Source organism: Salminus brasiliensis, chromosome 20 (assembly GCF_030463535.1).
Source record: "Salminus brasiliensis chromosome 20, fSalBra1.hap2, whole genome shotgun sequence".
Taxonomy (NCBI): Eukaryota; Metazoa; Chordata; class Actinopteri; order Characiformes; family Bryconidae; genus Salminus; species Salminus brasiliensis.
In genome coordinates, this window is record NC_132897.1 from 8360693 (window position 1) to 8377618 (window position 16926).

General features: G+C 40.7%; 1 protein-coding gene across 1 annotated transcript; it reads right to left on the reverse strand.

Moving 5' to 3' along the window:
• Positions 1 to 1568: 1568 nt before the first annotated feature.
• prdm12b (PR domain containing 12b) lies at positions 1569 to 7080 on the reverse strand. The gene is made up of 5 exons (XM_072664721.1): positions 6583 to 7080; positions 4453 to 4643; positions 4139 to 4294; positions 3863 to 3977; positions 1569 to 3503 (listed from the first exon to the last, which is right to left on the reverse strand). The coding sequence occupies exons 1-5, from the start codon at positions 6800 to 6802 to the stop codon at positions 3073 to 3075; spliced, it is 1113 nt and encodes a 370-aa protein (XP_072520822.1). The 5' UTR covers positions 6803 to 7080; the 3' UTR covers positions 1569 to 3072.
• Positions 7081 to 16926: the final 9846 nt, after the last annotated feature.

Here is a 16926-nt window from a genome sequence, read left to right on the forward strand (position 1 = left end):
GATTTGATTTCATTTAGTGACAAGAGTGTCAGCGATACGTGCAACTCAAAGTAGATGAATGCATGCATTAGAAGGGATGCCCACAAACATTTGGATATATAGTGTATGTTTGTAAATGAGGACATTTTAGATGTCTATAAATCCTTCACTTGATGGATTGTGTCTTTACCAATTTAAAGAATCTCTACACTCACACAACTCTACAAACACCATTCTTTATGGAACCTCTTTATTTTTATGAGTGTCATTTATACTGTATTTGCATATTTTTGTAGCAGAGGCAGTTGGTTGAGAGAACAGTCAGGCTGATGTTGAAGCTGGTTTCATGAAGGTAAACACAAAGGTGAAGTTTCAGTGACACTGGGGAATTCTAGCATTGTGTAACCACACTGACCTGAAGTATAATGAATGTATTTACCCAGATCTGTTGAATTTAACTTTATCTGCAGAGTAAATAGAGGAACAGTGAGTGCTTCTGAACTGACATAAAATCGTGCTTTCTAATCTAATCTAACAGTTGAAACAACAATCAAAACATCGAGCTGAATAAACCCAGTTAAACTGATTGTTTATAATAGTGTGGATCAGAGGTCACTAATAGGTGGACTGCAGTCTGGGTGCAGACCCAGACAATGTCTTATCTGGACCTGGACCTATAGCAGATGTCTAAATGAGAACTGTTTCATTTTGAAAGAGTGTTTATTCTAACCGGGGAAACTCTTCTAGCCTTTACGGTACAGATTTAGTGGCCTAGGAATCTGATTGCAATAAGTTATTAAGCTCTTTGTTTTAAGAGGCACATTTTTTCAAAGGCATTTTATTTTTAAATTTTACTTGAAATAAGAAAAGAACATTTAGAGAATTTCATATTTATAATCCGTCCAGTTTAGTGAAACTGTACTTTTCCAGTGTAGTCTGATTTGACATCTCATCATAAAACATAAAACGTTGAGATATCCTGATAGCTAAAGGATAGCGTACCACCGTTGGTCCAATAATGGAAACCTAGTGGTCCACTGGCTATTTGATCAGTGTTTTTGGGGTGGTCCACCACCTGTATTACACTAATATTAAAAAAAACCCTTTTCATTGGTTCATCGTCTTTCACCAACAGTCCAATTTACCTTTTTTTCCCCTAAATTTCTTACTTTTATCATCTTTTATACTTTAGTTTTGTAAATAATATTTAGTACCAGCCTCAAGATTTTCCATTTTTATATTATTTAAAATCTGTTTATGAAGAGTTAAAAAGCCTGAATGCATGACAATTATGGTCCAAAACAGTCAGTAGGGTGCCAACCTTATCAAGACAGTGGAGCTTGCTTTCTTTCTGAGAAACTGTGGCTAGGCTACCTTAATAAGAAATAACACTGAATCATAATGCAAGTTAGACATTATAATGTTGTGGACCTTGGCTTGAGGACATTTCTCTAACTGGACCTTACTGAATTTTAATGAAATACCTTTGGTAGAGAATTTCCCCACCGTGGGACTAATAAAGGATTATCTTATCTTATCTGGTGTAGATAAACCTGCCTGTTTGGTCATATCAGAGACAGGAAAGTAGAAATGTTTAAGTAATCATTTATTAGCATACAAGATGAATATCCAAAGCATTCAATCTCCGTAAACATTTTATACATAATATAATAGAACCAAGTATTCTTCTTTAACTTTAGGTTTTACATACATACACAAATAAAGTGACTGTTCAGTAAATCGAGGGAGTAGATTTTAAAGTCATATTCACATTACTTTACATACCTTTACACTGATAATTTACAATACTGTGCTCTGAGGATTTCACTCTCTGTTGGGGAAAAGGGGGTGGGTTTGAGGGGAGGGGAGACATGCTGAACAGTAAGTAGGTGGCGCTAATGAGGCTCCACATAAATGATGGTTTAGATTACACTGACACCATTTGTACACATTAAAGCAACATTATGTAGCAATTGTAGCTTATAAAACGTCTTATAATCTGAATGCTTCACTGACTGTAGTAGGAGGAATGTTGTATCAGTCATCGCCGGGCTGAAATACTACTACAGCACCGTGTAACTTTGGTTGAGCTACCAGAGAACTGTTTAATGCTGCATAATCTGAGTCATACTTGACTTGTAAAATCCTGTATTATTACTCTACCGCCTCAGTCCATGTGCTTCTCAGCTTGTCAACAAATGCATGTGTACAGGTGCTCATGAGGGGGAGCTCAAAGCACAATTTGTATTTACAAATTACACTCCAAAACTGTAGGGGTAGCCCAGGCGCAGAAGATATCAATTCTCCATAATGCTGCTTTAAGTGTTTATAACTCAGATCTTGTTGTTTGAAGGTTTAGGTTTAGAGGCTGTAAACATGGTGGGGCATTTTTACAGGCTGCAACTGCTTTAAACAATGCAAATTACAGCTGTACATGCAAAGAAATAAGCAATCAGTTATACACTTGACTGAGCACCTCTGAATACACTGAAATAAGCAATGCATTACATTTGCTTGATTCAAATGCATTTTCACATTAGTCCATTTACTTGGACAAAAGATATTAGGCAATAGTTTAGATGCATTATATTTACCTCATTTCTGCACTATGTGCACTTTGAATGGAGTAACTTCAATGCATCACTTGTTGCAGAGCATCAGACTTAGCATATGACTTCCAGTCTTCTGCCATTTCAGCCTCTGGAGAATATTCAACATGAACAACATACAAATCTGCCTTCCCCTCTGGCGCCCACTTCGCTAATGAGACCACGGCCGTTGACGATAGTTTGGCCCCTCGCCATATTCACTGATGCACCGTCATGAGAGGCCATCCTAGGCAGGCATAGGGGGTTGGGGGGTGGTTTGGGTTTAGATCATCTTGCGCAATCTGTTTTCTCTGGGCATTAAGTTAGTCTACCTTCATATGCCTCGAGCAGCACACTGCCATGCCCGCGAGCCACCACACAGCATCCATTCACAGACACACTGCCAACGTGCTCGTGCGCGCTAGCAATAACGCACGCCCTGCCCTGTCCGAGCGCTCTACCGAGGCTTGTAAAGGTTCTGGACCTGTTCAGCACCGCGGCCAGTTCACAGCACCATGGTGGGAATGTGGTGCACCAGCGAGGCCGGATGGGGCACCGCTGCCAGCTGAGGCGGAGGCGGAGGAGGCGGGGAGGGCGCCTGGAGCCCCACCACGGCCCCGGAGCTGGGCGGTCGGTGGCGCGCGCTCTTCTGGTGCGCGCGCAGGCCGGCCAGCTGCGAGTAGGCGCTCTGGCACACGTGGCATTTGTACGGGCGCTCGCCCGTGTGCAGGCGCACGTGGTTGCGCAGCGTCGACGACTGGCTGAAGCGGCGGTTGCAGAAACGACACACGAAGGGCTTGTCCAGCGTGTGGATGCGCATGTGCGAGCGCAAGTTGCTCCGCGAGTTGAAGCCGCGGTGGCAGATGACGCAGCGCATGCGCCCCGCCGTGGCCAGCGCCGAGGTGGAAGACGACGTGTCGCACACGTGGAAGTCGTCTGGGAAAAGAGAGAGGGAGCAGGTCAGCTACAGGTCATTTAAGGAGAGTTACCATGGATACCAAGATTGCTGCCCTCTGATAAACATCTGTAAATATCTGTGGAACACGTGAGTTACGTTCATTTAACGTTGTGGTCTGCAAAGCTCTTCCAGGGTTGATCTTAATTAGTGGAGCAGCTCGACTAAACACAACGATGTGTGACCGACTGCTGATTCATCCAGAAGATCTGAAGAAGGCCAGAAGGTCTTGTTTACTGTCACCTGGGGGCATCAGCTCTAGCTCTATAACAGGCGTCTGTCTCCTTTTCCTGACCTAATACACAGCCCTTAGGCCTGAGGCAATCCTAGAGGATCTTACCATTCTTATGCTTCTTTTGATGCTCATCTTCAATGCCAGGAACCCCAGGAATGCCCAGGAACGTGTTGTGGGAGTTTCCATACCACACCAGCAGCTCCTGATCTGGTGGTATCGTCTAAAAAAGAAGAAAGCGATCCAAAATCAGCATCCAAATAGGATACAATGGCAAAAAGGGTTCTGCATAGTTCCAGAAAAGGGTTCTAGCACAAGCTGAAACCCTTAAAATGCAATGGCATAGAAGAACCATTATTATTATTATTATTATTATTATTATACCTCGACAGCTTTGTAAAATATGCTGCTTCCAATCTGCACGACCTCCAAGTTCTGCTCCTGCTCGTTGCGAGCGCATTTGATGTAGGTCATCCAGCTGCGGTGGTCCTCCTGACTTGCATCGATGAAGTAGCGCACTGTACCGTCTTCATTGAAAACCTACAGAAGATCATCCAACAGCAGGAGTCAGCCTGAGTGACCTCCATACAGGCTATAGCAGGCATATATGCAGACACCACACTAAGCCATAAGTACATATCAATACACACACACACACACACACACACTCCAGACACCTGCTGCTGCTCAGCGCTCACCTCCCACATCAGGTTGTTGTTCTTGAAGAGGTCCACGTGTTCGGGGCTGATGACTCTGCCGGTGAAGGGGCCCATCTCCGTGCCTGCTTTGATCCACGTCTTGGAGAAGATGCCCAGACCCTCTCCTGGGATGGAGCTTTGCGCGATGATCACCTCACTGGGCAGAACCAGGCTGGAGAGCTTCTGCACCTCTGCATAGACAAGAAGGGGGTTCGATGAAGGTGAGCGGTTGAAGTTTGTAAAGGTTCCGTAAGGTTCTTGTAGGTAGCACCTCCATAGAGTATTGCGTGGAGGTTCTTTCAACTTTGAAGATTTTTTAAAACTCAGTTCTTATTTGAACACAAGAAGAGCTGTGGGTTAACCCACCTTTTGTGTGGGCTTTTAAACAGACACGAAAAAGGCAACAAATTACATAAAACGCTGGAATAAAGGGTTCTGACTTATAGTGGAACCTATTTCTGAGGCTATTTAACAATAGTGGAACCCTTTTCTGGGGCTATATAAAATGTTTAAAAGGTTCTTTAGAGAACCACACACAACAGGTCCGATTTAGAGAACAATATTTCTGTAAAGAGCATCGAACTGGTTGTTTGAGGGCCTGTCTATCTATCTATCTATCTGTCTCTCTATAGTTTATTATTATTATTATTATTATTATTATTATTATTAAAACATGAATAACAGCCAAACATCCCCGCAAGTTATCGAGTCCTCAAATCCTCTCCTGAATTCCTTTGAATGCGTGCGTTTCAGCGCACATCGGTGTCTAAACGCGTTTTACACGCTTGTGCAGCAGCAACGGGACCCCTAAAGCCTCGCGACGAGCCAAATGAATGTTAAATACCCCTTTAAGGCAGTGAAAGGAGCGATTAGTTATGGCCTGAATGGGACGGGTCAGACATGCTCTCAAAGCAATGGCTCATTCCACACTCATTTAGCTTTTAAAGAAGTTCGGAGCAATGAATTTGCACTGGAAGAAATGAGAGCTTTATATATAAGAAAAAAGAAAGAAAGAAAGAGAGAGAGAGAGAGAGAGAGAGAGGGAGAGAGAGATGGCTAAGGAATTTCAGAGCGATGAAAAATGGAAAGGAGATTAGATGGCTGACGTGGTGTGAATGGCAACAGAATTAGCCTTCACGGTACAGTAACGGCGGGACAGCAAACTTTAAAGAGCGCTGAAAGAAAGGAAAGGCTGTCCGTGGCTTCATGAATGAGGGACTATCAGGAATAATAGAGCTTTTCTCTGTCTGTGGAGCTGCTCCCACTGCAAAACCTATGAATTTAATAGCCTTATTTAAGTCAGGTCCTGTTAGGCTGAACGTCAGACGAAGCCCTGAAATCTAGTTTGGCGTGGGCCTGAGTGCCACATAGTGATACACAGATGATGCAGAGAATATACAGAAGTTTCATTTCTAACGAGAGAGAGAGAGAGGAGAGAATTCAGCACTGTGCTTTTACTGTTTAGATTTCATTTTGTAGCAACGATTCTTTTTTTTTATTTAATTTTAAAAAATTAAATTATTGTTTTTGATGATTTCAAAATCCTCCAAACTAAAGTCAAAACATCGGATTCATTTGTTCACTAAATTGAGAGCAAGCGAATAAAACAGCGCTTTTAGAAGCGAGCATGCAAAAACAACCCAATAAAAGTCACATTTGAAGTGAATACAGACGAAACTAAATTATAGTACAGCGCCACAAATACAAGTAAAATGAAAGAACAGCGAGTATGATTTTTTTGCAATCGAATTTACATTAAAACAGTGTTTTAAAAGTTTACATGCTAAATGAACTGTAAAATAATATAAACTATAGTAAATAACTAAAAATGCAGCTATACTAAGCGACAGCTTACAAGCTAATTTACTGCAATTTTTATTTATTTTAGGAAATCTACAAAAGAAAAGTCACGTTTTGAGCGAGAATAAAAACGAAACTACACTTTAGAAAAGAGCTGTACAAATAAGTTTACAAAGTTTACTAAATTATGCTTTAATAACATCTTTTATTAGTAAATCTTAAATCCAGACCTTTCACAGCTCTAACAAACTAAATAACCTCAGATCAGTCTCAGCAATCCCACAGCAGTTCTAAAGAGCTAAAGTGAAGTAGTGGTTCCTGAGAGCTCACCTCCAGAGAAGGACTGCGCCAGCACCTCAGCAGTGAAGGCAGTTTTGGGGCTGACCGTGCTGCTTTTCTCCTCATACAGCTGCTCTCCCAGGACGCTCCTCCACCTGCCGTACAGGAAGCTGTGCAGGATGTCCGAGGTGATGATGTCGGACAGGGCCAGGCTTTGCTGCTTGAGTCCAGCCTTGAGGGCCAGCGCTTCAGCGGGCAGCACAGAGCCCATCGCGGTTGTGCTTCTCTGACGGAAAAGCGTCCTTAATGTCTGCAGAGCGAAAGTTCAGCTGAGACTGAAGACCGCGCGCGCAGTCTGGGCAGGAGGAGGCAGAGAGAGTCTGGCGTTACGAGGCTGTGAGAGGCAGTTTTGGAGATGCTCTCGTGGTGCGCGAGGGAGTTGGGAATGTTGGAAATGTGTTGCCCTCGAAGGGTCCCGGTGGGCTTTATATGCGTGAGGTCCAACCTGCGGTCATTAGTTATTAATGAGGCTCCCCTTGTGTGCGATACACTTGTTCTAGCACAGAGAGCGAGAGCGAGAGAGAGACGCTCTTTATTGAGTGGCCAGTCATTCGGGGGAAGGAGGGGGGTTGTTGAGGGGAGGAGGAGAGGTGAGGGGAGGGGAGGGGAGGGGGTGTTTAGAATCCAACCAACACGTTTTGGCTTAAATAATAAGAAGACGACTTGCTTTGCGCGCGCCCGCGTGCGCGCCCTGGAGACAGCACCGAGTCCCAGCATGAAAAACAAGCTGGTGAGATGGATTAAGAGTTGGGGAAAAGATGCCAGGTAAATGTTATTTGGACAGAAATGTGGGTGTGGGGTTGACACATTTAGAAGTGCGCTGAGCGAGCAATTATTGCTGGAAAATAAATAATAAATTAATTAATTTAAAGAAAAAACGTAGGAAAAAATTAAGAAATCCATTTTTACAACCTTGCCAAACTAAAAGCATGTATGCAAACATTTATGCAATAACGAAATACCATTTATTATATGTATAATAAATACAATACATTTAATGAAAAATAAAATATAAAGAGAATATAAAACGATGTGTGTTTAATTATTGTATGTTCTGATTTGCTGCGTTTTCTTAACGTAAACACGTCCCTCTCTGTAAATATAGTTACATAATAATGAAAAAGAAACAGCCACAAATACATGAGCCCTATTTCACTGCATTTAAAGCACATTAACTCTGCACACTCATCTCTTTACTTCTTATCAAACGAGCCAAACAGCACGCACTGGTCAATCCCACTGAAATGGAAAGCCCACATCCAGACTGAACACACTTTAATGATGTTTAGATTTTTCCTGATGACTCGAGACCCGGTTTTTAATGATGTGCCTCGAGCTCAGTAATATGCAAAGCCGTCTGGGTCAAGTGTATCTTTCTTTCAGTCCTTTTCAGGCCAACGTGATTTAATATTCATGGATATTAATTTAAAGTCCTTTAGCATTGTGAGAGGGGGCAATATGGGCTTTTCTTTCAATAGTCCCACGTCTTTCCCCCTTCTTTCTTTCTTTCTTTCTTTCTTTCTTTCTTTTTTCTCCAGGGTTGATGGACTGAGCCTAAATGGGCACCCACCCCCCTCTTCTCCTCTTCTCCAACAGGGAGGACATCTTTATTCCTACTCAACTCTCTCCCAACTAATGTCGTTTGAATGAAAAGTGCTGCAAATCAATCTTTCACGGCGTTTTTGAGGCCAATTTGACATCCATGCACTCGTCTTTTCTTTGGACTGACTACAAGGAGGGGAAGGGGAGCAGGACAGGAGGAGAGAGAGAGAGAGAGCGCGAGGGAGAATGAGCGAAGGAAAGAGAGTGTGTAGGTGAGTGGCAGGGCACGAAAAAAGATTATACGACTCAACAGCTGCTTTTTTGGGGGCCTTAACCCCCCCCCCCTTTCAGGTTTCTCCTTTTTTTGTCCCATTAGTATTCGCTCCTCCCCAGTGGAGAGGATTTGCACACATTGAGATTGATTTATATTTATTGGAGTTAAACATTTATTGCAGTGTCGTTGGATTCAGGGTTTCATAGGGAGAAAAGGCTCGAAGCAGAATCGAAATTTAGTTCACAATTAAAATGCAGAATAGAATTAGATCAATTTGATAAGGCAACCAAAGTTATTATTATTTTTATTTATTCATAATTATTAATATTATTAATGTTTATTTAATTTTCTCATCTTGTAATTCATTCAATTTCTAATCGCGACAGTTGGAAAACGTGCTTCAGTGAATGGATAAATAAATAAATCCAATCTATTAATGATTTTAGGCTGAGTTTAGTCCAATTTGGTCAAATCTAAACTGATTTCCCATCGCCACACTTGTGCGTAAAAACGCGTAAAACTTTGGAGCTGAACTAAAACACAAAGCGGTTTTCCAAAGCTCTTAAAAATCATTACTCTGCATTAGTTCAAGATTCAGAGTCATTATCACCTGATTCACAATCCCTTTTATTATTTGTATTGATTTACAAATCTCAAACACGTGTGCTGAAAAGATCGATTATAGCTTATTATGGACATCTGATCTAATCCAATCGATGCATTTTAAAGCCCTCTTAATGACACCTGTTTTTAAAATAGTAAAAAAAAAAACAAGAACAGTAAAATAAACACAATAAAAGTATAAAAGTATACACCTTTATTAAGCTAAACATATAGGAATAATACAGTTTTGCAATCTCAGTGCGGAAAGTCTAAACCACTAAAAAAGTTGCACCAGCAGTTACACACAACCCACAGCCCAGAGAGCGCGAGCTCTCCCTAGAAACCGCATTCATTAAAGCGCGTGGCAGTAATGAGACCTCAATGAACATTAAATTTGGAAACGAGGTGCGAATGATGTCGTGGAAAGAAAAGTAAGGTCGTCAAGAGCGTGCTGAAGAACAAGAGGAGTGGAGGGCACCGGTGGAACAGAGGAGCTCCCTGTGCGTAACGCTCTCAGCATTAATGGCGCTGCAGGGGCACAAAGCAGCGAAGCTGTTGGGGCTTTTAGCGCAGCGCAGAAAGGGAGACAGAAATCCCACCATAATGGAGATTTGCAAATGTTTTTCAACTCATTTGACTCAAGGAACACTGGCTCTTTTTTTTCTTATCCCCTCCAGCCTAAGCAAAATAGAGAGGAGAGCTGGTCTGGCTGAATTGGGGAGGAAGGGGGGAGAAGGGTCTGAATTGGGGAGCGTGGAGGAGAGGTGGTGTTTTTCTTTTTTTTAATGGGTGGATAAAATTTAATTAGCGTAGTACAGCCCTTGAAAGACAATGGGGGGCTCAATATGTACCCAGTCTGAATCTCACTGGGGATCCAAAGCGCGGAAAGTCAAAAGGAGTGGAGAGAGAAAGGCGAGCTTCTGCTTTTTTTGTGTGTGCGCGTTTTTTTCTTCTTTTTCTTTCTTTTTTTTAGGGGGGAAGGAGCGAGGCAGACGGCAGGTGACTGGCACGCGTAAAAACAAGGGGGACACTTTTGGCACACAGCTGATTATTTGAAAGAGAGAGCGAGAGAGAAAGAGAGAGATAAAGAGGGAGTAAGAGAGAGAGAGAGAGAGAGGGAGAGGGGAGACAAAACCAAACCCTAAAAACAACAACAAAAAAAAAACAAAAAAACCAAAGAAAGGAGAAAAAAAAGGAAAAAATAAATAAAGGTTCCTTCGAGTTTGGCCCACTCAGAGCAGAGCATGAATGGGGAGAAGAAAGAAAGAGGAGAAGAGGAGTGGATGGAGGAGTGGAGGAGCAAACAGAAAGCCCGGTGCGCTCTTGGGAGCGCGCGCACATGGCGGTGCGGAGCTCATCGCCAAAAGGACATCAAGCAGCATCGCGCGAGTATTATGCATATTCATTATCTGAGTTTTTTTTTTAAAACTATAATAAAGGAGAGCATCGGTTCCTCGAGCGGCTTTATATGCTAGGGAAACGGGTCCGAGCTGCAGCACGTGCGCGATTTCCATGCGCGCATCTGGTCTCCGGCTAGCGCGCGCCTTAATTGGCCCTTAATCGTCGCCGTTAAACGCGGACGGATGAAAGTGTGAACGGGGTGCATGTGTGTATGTGTGTGTGTTGGTTTAGTCTAACAGCAATGTTCTGAAAAGGTACTGTGTGTGTGTGTGTGTGTGTGGTGAGAAGCAAAGTGGGGATTAAACACGCGCACCTGTGTGTGATGAGGGCGCTGGTCAAGTATGGTTGACTTTATTTAATGGCAGCTGTGAATACATGCAGTGAAATAAACAAACAATAAACACATGGAAATAAATACTAATGAAAATCTGCACGAGAGCAATCGATTCATCTGGAGAGGTGTATTTACTGTAATACCCTGTAAACAGATGAAAAAGCCATAAAAGGCATATGGATGCAGGCTTTGCGCACACACTGCAGCAGAGCAGTTACACAAATGCTGGCTGCAATTCCTGAAGAGAAGGTCAAACATACAATCCCCATAATTCTTTTAACCCTCTCACGAACGACCGTGTCAGCGCTTTGGACCTATTCTTAAAAATGAAGGTGCCAGAACGGTTCTTTGGAGGGATGCCATGGAAGAAGCACTCTATAAAAGGTTTGTAAATAAGGTGTGTGTGTGTGAGAACCTTAGTAAAGTTAAAAGATCCTCCACATAATGTAAAGGTAATCTATGCCACACACTCAGTATATTACACAGTACATCTGGATAACCCCCTGCTAGAGCTTTGTAGAGACTTCACTTACTATTGACTTACATTCATTTAAATTCCCAATTATTTTCGCGAACCCTAAAACTTACCCTAAAATTAGAACCCTAACACTAACCCTAATGTTATAAAGAAGAGACTCCCCATTTAATATCACCAGATATTCAACAATTCATAATCTTATGAATAATTTTAATATCTGGACATAATATATAGGGGTTGTCCAAATTAAATAGCATCCTAAATAGAATCCTAGACAAGAACCAATTAGAATGCCTTATTTTGTGTATATTACAAAAGTGTACATTACATACTAAAGGAAAGCAGCTGTTCCAGTGGTGCTGGATGGCCCAAAACCACTAAAATACCACATTAACAGTGACGTGTTACTCTGCACGGAAGTAAATGTAAAATAAGAGTTTATGTCAAGTAATGTAAAGCATTTCTATTGGTCCATTCATCCAGATATGTATATTCATCCATATATAAATATATATATATATATATATATATATATATATATATATATATATATATATATATACACACAATGAAGAACATGTATTTCTATTTTTTGCTTTTATTTGTTTTGTTTTAAACCCTGTAGCTGTTTTATATATAGTTATATATATATATATATATATATATATATATATATATATATATATATATATATATATGAGAGATTCACTGTCAAGTACTGTCACCATTCATCCTGTCATATTGTAAGGAACAACTGCCAGATTCAGAATATCTAAAAGGTTAAAAACTATGTATATACATTGTGTATGTATAAATATATACAAACAGTATTTAGTATCAGTATGAAGAATATAGTATACTATATAGAGCAACACATGGTATACTTGAAAGAGACACTGCATAATGTATATACTTTGCTGAGAAAAGGGTGGAGTGAAAAAAAAAGTGAAACAAAATAGAGGTAGAGGACGAGAGAAAAGGACAGATAGATAGAGAGAGAGAGAGAGAGAGAGAGAGAGAGAGAGATCCTTCATCTGATGACCTTCATACGGTTGGAGTGGTTTATGAAGAGCTATGAGAGTCTGTTTGTTGCTTTACTGGCATCTGTGCAATAGTGTCTTTAAAAAAAAAATTATATTCAATAAAGAGCAGCACAAAGTTCACAAAGTCACCTCCAACTCACAGCACAGCTTTAAAAGTAAGAAGAAAAAAAACCCTAAAAAGCAGACATATGGGTTCATCGCTCGTCTTCTGGCTAATATAAATGATTTTCTTCTATACAATATTATTCAAATTACTCCCCAAATAAAAGGTGACATTTGGTGTCTGAATTGAAAACTGTGAATATGGATTCATTCTCTGCACAGACAACAAAGAACTCATTGTCAAACGAGCTGCACACTAAACTAAACAATTCTCATATTCTTCTCAAAAATAAAGGCACATATCTAAAAGGTTCCTGCTGGTGGTTCTAGCCAACATATCTTGTTAAACCTTCTTGTTACTTGGTTGCAAAACATATGCTTTACAGTCCACAATCAACTGCACAAAAAGGGCTTCTTTTGGCCTGTACCGTTTGTTGACAATGTTCTTTGGTCTTAGAAATGACAGAGCCATTCTCCAAAGACTGATGGAAAGTGAATGGTGAGAATTTGTCTGCATAGACAATGCCACTGTCTACTCACAAACTAAACAGCCATATCTGCAAGACTAACGTGGGTTTAAATAATCCCTTTTTCTGACCTTTGCACATTTTTAATTGTGTTTGGTTGTCTAAAAGTATTTCTTCATCGGGAATCCATGGACCTATTCCTAGGGATATAGACTCTGGACTATCCACTCTAAAAAATAAAGGTTTGAGCAATGCCATAGAAGAACCACTTTAAGTTCCTTAAAGAACCATTTTTGTAACAGAGATGTGAGCTTTAAATTGATAAAGAGAATATTTTTTTGATCTTTTAAAGGTTCTTCACACTCACACATTTCTACAACAAACATGGTTCTTTATGGAACCAAAAGTGGTTCTTCTATGGCATCACTCAAAGAACCAATTGTTGCACCTTTGTTTTTAAGAGTGTGGATTTGATTTTGAAATCATACACATTGGGCTTTTTTTCTGGATCAATGCACAGTCCTGAAACAGAACCTTTCCATTAGATGGCGGTTCTGTACACTTTAAATCGGTTCCCCACACTCACACATCCCATTTACAAAACTGCACTTTAAAGAACCACCCACTTCCCTGGCATCACTCCAGAGAACCCTTTCTGTCACCTTTATTTAGAAGCGTGTAGCACACCTGCACATCTTTAGGACTACAAACCTGAAGTGTTTCATTAAAGTCAAGCTTCAAAATACCTACCTGACAGAGACAGAGGGTGAAAGAATGTGCCTCCCCCCCGGCCCACCAGCCCGCAGCCTTAATCAAGACCCACCAGGGCGGTTTAATCGCCTCTGACTAATTGATATGGTTAGTAAAGTGGGAGCTAATTAGACACATTCGGGTGCCAGTGCTCCGTGTTATTTCTGACTCACAGTATTATTGAGCAATAATGCATAGCCCTGTAGGCTAAGCAATCAGCATGCATCACAAGCCTCCAGGGCCCAGCATGGGTGCCAAGCCCACTGTGACAAAGTGCGTGTTCTTTTTAGCTCTGATAATTTTACTGTTTATGAACGGAAGTCAGTGGCCGGTGATTAGAAATGTGGATTTTATGACGCAAAAGGTCTGGAAAGTGTTGACAAGGAAGGAAAGACTTACTGATACGTAAATGTACAGTTTTATATTGAGGGTTTGGGGTCTAAACACTTTATCTGATGGTTCCAAACACTGATATTTTTTGAATGGCGTCTAAAATTAAACATAGTAGGTCAAAATAGATCAAAATCACAGTACACATTTTATTCAAAAATGATTAAAAATGATTAGCATTGTGTTCATAGTAATTGGTACACTCTTGTCTTTCCTGGGTGAGGAGGTGGTAGTGGTGTGAGGGTGACTTGAAGAGGACGTGGATTTGGAAACAGCTGCTGACAGAGTCAGTGGGAGATGGAGACAGGCCTGCTCAGTAGGTGGACATGACAAAGCACTGAGGACGGATTTGGCAAATCAGTATGACACATTATTAAAAAGCAAAGTTGATGGATAGACTCGTAAAACTGATGGCAAAAAGGGGAGAAATGCTATAGAGGAAATATTTTAGTTCTTTAAAGAACCCTTTAATTCAGCTGAAAGGTTCTGCAAGGCATTAGCATACCAAAAGGATTTCTTCTATGAAACCTCCTTGCCATCTTCATGTTTAAGAGTTCCCTTAAAAATAAAGGTTGATGCTATAGAGGAACTAGTCTCTAGAACTTTTCCACTCGCTGGTTCAAGGAATATACAAATAAAACTGTATTGTAAAACTGTATTGTACTGTACTGTTTATCTGAAAGGTTCTGTAGGGTTCTGATTTCAAGTATAAAACTTTCAAAGTACTGAACTTTCCTGGCATCTTTATTTTCAGCCTTTCAAAAATTGTTCTTTAAAACTAATCAGCTGAAATCTAAATCTGAAAAGTTTCACAGTCATCCAAAATGATTTCTTCTATGAACTCAATTCTTTTTGGTCCCTGAATTTTTAAGAGCCCCCTTAAAAATAAAGGCCAGTGTTAAAGAAGAGCCGTTGTTGTTCGGCAAAGAACCTTTCAATCTATGGTTCTTTAAAAATATAACATATAGAATATTATCTTTGAATCCTTTGTAGTCTTTTTATTTTCAAAAGCTCTCAGAAAAATAAAGGCCAGTGTAGAAGAGCCGTTTTGGTTCCCTGAAGAACCTTACCAGGAATGGTTCCTTAAAATATTAGCAATTCAGCGAAAAGGTTCAGTAAGGAACATACTGCCTTCTATGAATCCTTTGTGGCACCCTTAAAAATAAAGGTAAGTGCTATAGAGGACACCTTAAAGATACCTTAAAGAACCATTTACGTAAATTTGATGTGTGAGGAACCTTTAAAAAGTGTAAAGAGTCTTCACATAATGTGACTCAGCTTTAAGCATTGGATCCCAAATAATACCAACATTTAGAAAATTGCATTTTCATGTTTAGGGGTTCCCTCAAAATAAAGGTTGATGCTACAGAAGAAATTATTTTGGCTTCCAAAAGAACCTTTAAAAAATTCAACTGGAGCAGATTTGGTTTGAATCTTTCTAAGCATCATCATGTTCAGCCCTTTAATGCACATCTACCATTTTAGACCACATTCAACCTAACCTCTGCTAATACCGCAGCATACAGTTACCACAGACACTAACTTCAAGACTTAATTTCTCTGCACTAAGCAAAATAACTTAACCTGGAATATGATGACAGAGTAAACGTATAGCGAGCTGGTGCTGAAGCAAGGAGGAATCAGTAAAGGAGGATGTCGTGGTCTTCTAGAAGGGAGCTGGATCATCTGGATCAGTCCTAGATGCCCTGGGGAGGATAATGATATGGACAGAGAATCTTGTTCAAAAACAAACTAACACACAAGATCACACAAACATCCTGAAACAGCATGACCTAATTAAATCTCACCAAAGCCTGTTCAGACCTGAACAACCAACAACCCAACTGGCTCAGATGAAGAAAACAGACAGCCTACAATTCCAGTGGTCTCTGAAAAAAAGGGGTTGAGTATTAGTGTTTTGCTTTTATGTAGGAACTGTCGATACCAGCTTTGTAAAGACGAATGTGTTGAGGGTTGGGTTGAGGAGCAGAAGGTTTGAAACTAATATCACACATGTGTTGTGTATTTGACAGCTTCCAGTGGAGGAACAGAATTTAAGGTGAGGAATGTTGAAGATAATGGAGGAGAAGAGCCGTAGCTCTGACTGTAACACTAGCTGCAGTAAATCAACACACATCATGGTAAATGGCACATGAGTCACAAAAGCTACACTTCCAGCTCTTTAGAACTACCTGAAAAACATTTTCATAATAAGAGCACTACATTGAAAAGGTAAAAGTTTGGCTTCTGTTGACCCCCCACCATTCAGGCGAATTTATATATCATTTATCTGCGATGGGTAGCCTCTGGTAATTTTTATCATCCACGTGAGTGTGACATTTAGAGGACCAAAAGTGCACCCGATGCCATCTCAAAACAAAAGAGCTCTTGTTCCACAAAAACAACACTCCAAGGGCTTTATTCAAAGTTTTTCAGCGCATGTCAATTTAACGTCTAATGCACTTAAGAGGCACAATTCAATATTCAAGGCAGCCAATAGAGGTCTACTTGTGTGCAAGACTTACAAGAACTAAAAGCAAAATCCCTATTTAGCCCATCAGTGGCTAAATTTTTAATCTGTGGTTATCTTGCTCAAGGTCAGAGAAATAAATGCATGTTCATATGTATTTACAGATCCACTTAAGAAGATATTTCCTGCCCTCATCTCTTTGCTTTTATTACGGTCTGGCACCACTCTCACTATTCAATTAAGGGACACCTTCTGGGTCATTACCGAATAAATACTCATTTGCTATTGATGCCAAATGCGCTTTTAGCAATGGCTTCTTCGTGTCTATTAGCGCTGGTGTGCATACGGTGCAGCTGCCCCGGCAATTCCCATGCTGCCTTTCTCATAACACGGCCCCTCTCTCTCCCCTCTCTGGCTTCCTGTCTCTAACTTTTAAAATGCCCACTTAGCTCTCCGGCGCTGAACATCAATTTTAAGTTGT